This window comes from Manis javanica, chromosome 2, assembly GCF_040802235.1.
Source record: "Manis javanica isolate MJ-LG chromosome 2, MJ_LKY, whole genome shotgun sequence".
In the NCBI taxonomy this organism is placed as follows: Eukaryota; Metazoa; Chordata; class Mammalia; order Pholidota; family Manidae; genus Manis; species Manis javanica.
In genome coordinates this window covers 47,211,168-47,217,966 of record NC_133157.1, presented here as the reverse complement: position 1 = coordinate 47,217,966, position 6,799 = coordinate 47,211,168, and the positions used below count along the sequence as shown (strand labels likewise).

Below are 6,799 nucleotides of genomic sequence, written 5' to 3'. Positions count from 1 at the left end.
TTTTGTGCATGTGACTTTTATTTGTTTTAAGGCCCAGGCAAGGGTCTGCTGGCAAAACCACTCTACAGTGCTGACAGTGGCATCATGATCTGATTCCCAGGAAGTCTCTGGGGGATATTCATTGACTCAATGTATTCTTATTGATAAACACTCTCTTGTAACTACTCGACACAGTTAGATAGTAAGCATGGTGTTGAACATTAGCTAAATCAGATTTATGAGTGGTGGCTATAATTTTCTTATGCTTGGGTCTCTTGAAATGCAAGTGAGTTACCCAATTCAGAAATAGCTTTAGCCAAAAAGAAAGCATTAGTTCACAAACCAAGAATTTGCGAGTGGGTCTGATCGAGCACGGCTGCGTCCATGAGCCACACCTGCCTCCAGGGCCTGGGATGTCTCCATGCAGGTGGCAGAATGGCTGCCAGCAGCCTCCAAGGGAAGGACGGCATCTCTGCACAGGGGTGTGGCGTAAGCAACACGGAGAGGACTCCGGGTTAGCCTGACCACGAGTCCCTGAACAACGCTCTGGGGCCTGGGAGAGTGGGCACTACTTGAGCAGACCTGGGTCTTATGTCTACTTGAACCAGGATCTTCCCAGAAGAAAGATGATGGGATGCTAGGCAAATATCTACTTGAGAGGTCAATCTTTTTTATAAGTACAAATCTCTAAAGGTGTCCAGTGGCCTAATGACAAGTGAATGAAGGTATGTGACTGTGTTCTCAAGGGATGCGTTTTACTTCAAGGGCTTGAAAACTAGCATTGTAATTTTGATCTGTTTGCTAATTGTCTTTCCTTCATGCAGCCATTAGTCAGGGCTGTCTTTAACCGGTCATCTAAACCTACAGAGGTACGTGTACAGGGGGCTCCTGGGGAGAAAAGGCATGCCACTGGGATAACGTGCTATGGGCCTGCCATGCCACAGCAGTGCCTGGAACTTGTAGTATTCCCGTGTGACATGAACCTTCACGTTGCCACCAAGCATACCTACTACTTGGGTTTTGTTTTCCAAATATATAATTTGTGATTCCAGGTTTCAAATACCTGTGGTTCACTGTGTAACTCACGCTCTGTTCCTAGGTCGCAGGTCTTGCCTTTACTGAGCTCCACAGGGTGCCAAGACACTCACAGGGGAAGGCTAGAGAAGGCGCGTCCTCAGGTGGTAGCCACCTGCACTGCCAGTAGTTCATGTGTGTTATACCTCCTAGACATTGGGCTAGAGGGAAATGAGTTTGAAGGAAACTGAAAGGTAGAAAATTTAACGTCAGAAGCCTGCCTCCCTCTCCTTCCCACCCACATACACTTCCTCCAGCCAACAAGAGGCTGAAAGGGACCCAACATTTATGTAAAGTGTCACACAGTAAGGGCACTAGAGCTTTCACTTGTATTCTTATTTAACTCTTGCAACAATATTGTGAAGAGGTGTTATTTCCTATTTTGAAATGGAGAAATGCATCTAATAGGAGACGAGCTACACCATAGAACCCCACCCCAGCCCAGACCGCTGCTCTTTCCACTGCATCTGGCTCATCTGTATCCACTTTAAGATGAAAATTCCCTCCAAGGATTAAATCTCATTTATGCTCAACATAGATTTCTGTAATCAGATAAAAGAACCCTGCCTTGTGTTAATAAGCCTCTGGAATTGGGAAGTTTAGGAGCTTTAGTGTAAATGAACAGGTCTTCGTTGAAGGACTTTCAATTCCTCAGCCAGCTTGCCAACACGGCTGGCGGTAAGGAACCTGCAGAGCAAGCAGGTCCTGCAGAACTACTCTGCGTTCTCTCCTGAATCCCTGGCAGCGCTTGCTCTCAAGGAGAGAGATGAAGAATCAGTCCAGTCTTAACCCAGACAGCCTTTCTCAGCTCAGCTTAGTTTTTTCTCATTCAAATTTTGTCCCTGTTCCTGTCCTTGACAAAAAAAAAAAACAGCACAAAGGGAGGGAATAAGATCTCTCTGTCCTTTCTTCCCTAGCTCCTTTTTGTTTTCAGTCGGCTTGAGTCTAAGATTGTAGGATTTTCCTTTTTGTGGGAACCTCTAAAAAGTCTAAGGCGTACGATTATAAAGATTAGATTGAAAACCTAAAGGTTCTAATGGACTAGATATGTAAGGAAAAGAAGAACTCAAGAATAGTCCCAGATTTTTGGTTTGGTTATTACGTGGGTAGTGATTATCATTCACTGTAGTAGAAATAGGAAGAATAGGAGTAAGGATTTAATAATGTGTGTAACTGTTGAACTACTGTGTATACTTGAAACCAATATGATACTGTGTATCAACTATCCTTCAACTACAAAAAGAAAGAAATAGGAAAAAAAAAGAAAAGAAAACCTAAAGGTTCTAAGACACAGGTCACTGGAATACTACTACTTTCTCTTGGTTGCCTTTATGACCTCAGGTAAGAACGAAGTTATTCCCTTATATTTCAGTTTGTTCTCTAAAAACTAGAAAGCTCTTTTTTTTCAGACCAGATGTTCCAAACTATATACAAAAGAAAAGTTTCCTTTCAAGTCATCTTCTGTTGGGTTTTGAAATCACAAGTTGCCAAGACCAACAGCATGCTGGGATATGCTAACAAATTGATGTGTGGGGTTAAATCCACGTTATGGGTCACAGAAGTATCCAAACACTCTCTTGATTTGAACAGTGTACATTTGGAACAGATGCTGGCATCCATGCAAGTGCCTAAAATCTGTGTATTTATTTGTAATGTAATGACTGCATGGTAACTAATAGGCTGTTAATAACTTCTTTTTTTAAGTTAACTATCAGAAGTTAACATCTGCAAAATGATTTTAACCACAGATAATATTATAATTATATAAAGAGTAAGACTTTGTTAGGGACTCAACTACTATCTTGAAATAACTCAGTCACTTTGAAAGTAAGCAGTTGTTTTAGACTTTAGGTAAACATTTTAGTAAATTGCTGTTTTGGAAGAGAAATAAGATCAGATTTGGTGAAGAAGATGGGGACTTCACTAAAGCCAAAGATTTCAGGTTGGATCTCTGGTCAGTTTGCAGCTCTGACCCCTACCAGCCCATCCAGAGCTGCAGGCATTTCAGATGGAACCGGGGAGCACAGTGTGGCTTGAACAGTCTCGACCTTCGTCACTCTGTGGAAGGACACTTTACAGCAGCAGCATCTTGTATAAATGTGTCACCATTGCTCTGGTCCTGGCTGAGGTAATATGCTTTTATATGTTCTGGAAGGAAATAGTTTAATCCTGGAAACTCTAAAATCTCTTTTTAAATGTATGGTACATATAGTGCTTATGAAGTTGAGAAAACATGTAATCTGTTAATCTATATAAACAGTACAAAATTCTTTAACATTGCAACTTAGAAAGATCATCTGATTCTTGTCAAACATAGAGAATTTGTGAAATAATTTCTAGCTCAGCTATTGGATAGGAAACAGATATCTAATCATCAGTCAAAATGAGGACTCCCTGACTTTGGTTTTAGTTCTGGGGTAAAAGGAATAATTTATCTCACAAAGTAGTTGTGAGGGTTAAAAGAAAGAAGTGCTATCACTTTTGTATATTTCACTGAAAATAAACAGTTGCTGTAATGCTTGAAGACAGGCCTGACAGGGTAGTATGTACATTGGTACTTGAGAAGATAGTGGAAGTTGCCTAAGAAATTGTTCCACTTAACAATTCTGCTATTTCAGAACCAGGCAGCACATTAAGAAAGAATACTTATATTAAGTTAAGAAAAAAACAACTATGTCTTCTGAACATGAGGTACCCTTTGAGATTAATCAAATATAAGTGAAAAAATCACCTAATTAATCTGATTTCTTAAAAACCTTTTTTTCTGGATGTACTGGTAGTAGTTCATAAAATAAAAAGTTGCACAGACATTGAGTGTCCACTGTTCACCGTATAACATTCTGGGTACAAAGTGAGCAAGACATTTCTGCCCTTGTGGAATTTACATTCAGAAAATATAAATCAATAAAGCATCATGCATTAAAAAGCAGTCAGGAGAGTTATAAATTCCTGATAGCTGTTTATAATTTACAAACGTTTAATTTACCATACTTCATTGGCTACTCAGCACCCTTGGGCAGTTAAAGACACTGGAACTCAGACATCCAGTCATTCCATCAGTGGCCATTGGAGCTGGATTTCCAAACAAATGCAGTGCCCCTCCCCCTCCCCACCCCCCCAGCCACTCCCCACAGGAACCCTGTGGTTCAGCTGAGTGCCACCAAGTACACAAGGGACACCTATGTTTATCTGAGGAATTAAGGTATATTCTTACTAATGGACTTTCATGGAATTGACTGTAATCTTTTTTAAGATGAGATTTAAAATAGATTAGTTAATACTTACGTTTATCATGTTTAAAACTATTTAACAAGAAAAAAATGAATGTCATCTCAAGTCTAAAAACAGAAAAGTATATCGTATGGTGGCTTCTAAATAACTTATTAGCAGTTTTCTGTCCAAAGGTCCAAAGGTGAAATACTTTAGACTCAAAAGTAGTGATTTCCAAAGTGTAGAATGCATGAGGCTTACTTAAGGATCCCATCAAAATGCAGGTTCCTGAGCCCCAAAGCATCTGATTTAACAGATCTTTAATGGAGTCTAGGAATCTGCATCTTAAACACACACACTTGTTAATTCTGATTACTGCGCTCCCTTGAATAGGACACTGTAAGAAAGTGCCTTGGAGTAAAGTGCATGACATGTTTGCAGAAGTGCACATCATTAAGACCCAGGTGAACAAAGTAAGAATTGTCCAAACAAAGCATGATAATGTTTACCAGGCAAAAATAAACAAATGAGAGGAAGATGTTGGGAGATGATTTTTAGCATATTTTAATTTTAAATCACTTAAATACGTTAGCACAATAAAATGTAACTGTTTTCTTTGTACATAGGTTATTTCTCTGGAGAAACTTTTCAGGTACTGATGTAGTTACTTCTTTTGAAAGAAACACATATGTGACAACTTGCTCAAGGTAGGCAGAATAAGGAATATTTTAAAAAGTTAACTTCTTAGGGACTTCAGTGTGGTGTGGTACATGCTTTAGTAACAAGCTTGTTTGCAGGAAGCCTAGTAAGGGTTTTATGTATGGTGTGTGGCACATTGTAGGCACAAAATAAGTGTTTCTTGAATGAATGTACGCATTTTTGTGAAGTCAACTAGGAAGCAACTCATTCTAAGGGTAACCTGTTTATTGAACAAAAACATCAGACCAAGATGAAAGTGTTTCTTGAGAAACATACGGGAATAAAATACATCACTACCCAATGAGTATGTCTGGAAGAAGTGTTAGTTATTGCTTTTCGTTTCAATGACCTTGATAAAAAGGCTTTAAGGTAATGTAGTTTAAAAAATTTAAGTATTATTTAATGAAATTTTAGTTTCCTACAGTAGCCCAATAAAGTATAGTTGCTGTAATTCTTTCTTGTTTCAGTGACTCTAGGTGTATATTCCAACAATGTAAGTAGGAAGCCAGACTAAGTCACCTGGAGTTTGCAAAGGGATTCTTTTTGTAAACTAAAGCTTTTAGCAATTTTTTTTGTAGTTTTATTTCTACTACCTAGTTATTATGTCCCAAAATATTTAATACCCTTTTTATATAGTCACTGGATAAGATTCTATAATTCTTTCAAGAAAAGTGAGTGATACATTGATGGTACAGAAATTATTCTATTAGTCAATTCACATACATTTTGGATATAATAGTAAATCAAGAATTAGCAATATTTCAGATTTCTTAATAAATTTTTACTATATCTTTGTACCTCCTTGTAAGATATGTATACAGCCTGTTTAAAAAAAATTGGGGGCATTATTTTTATATTTACCAAAGATTTATTCTGTTTTCATCAAAGTCTAGAAAATAATTTTCTAGGTATGTCTAATGTTTACCTCTGGGGACAGTGATATCTGTGAAATATGTTATTCTAGACAACTACACAGAATATTTAGTCATTGCTTCCCTCCTACAGATCTACTGTAGTTGGGAACTCTGAAAAGAAATAGATGTAATTTAGGTTAGCAGTTTTGGTTTTCAATTTAATGAACGTATTCCAGTTAATTTCCTATTTCTTAACTTTATAGGAAAATGATCAGACTTCCTGATACAACTTTAACCCGTACAGAATCCACAGCTTTGGTGTTACAGGGGGTGTTTGGAAATACAATATGTAAGAACATAGACTACTGTGGTGTCTCTACTCCGGGGAGGAATACAATTGTCAGTCATGGAGTTTTATCAAATACTAGGTATCTTCCCACCGGAATGCTTCCTGTGCTGTGTTTACTGAAGCTGACTCCACATGCTGCTTTTCATCACATCAGAATGCTGTACTTCACATTTTCTTCTTTTTAATGGGAAAGACTCTGAGGATGTCTCTTCTTTCTGAGTAAAGATGACTGTAGGTAAAATACATACCTAATGTGGAGAAGGAAGTGGCAAAAGTAAGTAAACTTAATTAACCATTTTTCTGGAAAGACCCTTGGTTTTAAAATACAACCAGAGTGCTGCCTGTGGTCTAGGGAGGAGACATTTGAAAGGGAGACTCAAAGAAGGTCTAGATTTCCTGCAGAAGGGGAAGTAAAGAAATGCCACCATGCTACTATTTTGTTGATTGCAAGGAATTAGTTTTTCCCTTTCTTTAGGGTAGCTCTCTTCACTTCCCATAAAATTCATATATGTCTTCTCTTTTGTGGTGTTCTTCAGTATCTGATAGTTGTTACCTTGAAGTAATCATTATCTTGGGGATTTGTGAAGGCTAGAGCTGGAGAAGCTAACATTTAATAATGGAAATCTTTTTGCCA

General features: G+C 38.1%; 1 protein-coding gene across 2 annotated transcripts in view; it reads right to left on the bottom strand.

The window, feature by feature from the left end:
• Positions 1 to 4,811: 4,811 nt before the first annotated feature.
• The window catches only part of HACD4 (3-hydroxyacyl-CoA dehydratase 4), a 34,830-nt gene continuing 32,842 nt past the window's right edge, over positions 4,812 to 6,799 (bottom strand). For both annotated transcript variants that reach the window (XM_073228435.1, XM_073228434.1), the window contains one exon: positions 4,812 to 6,413. Coding sequence is in view for 1 of the 2 variants with exons in the window: in XM_073228434.1 (XP_073084535.1) it covers positions 6,331 to 6,413 (83 nt within the window). In the remaining variant the exon portion in view is untranslated. The remainder of the gene's footprint in view (positions 6,414 to 6,799) is intronic.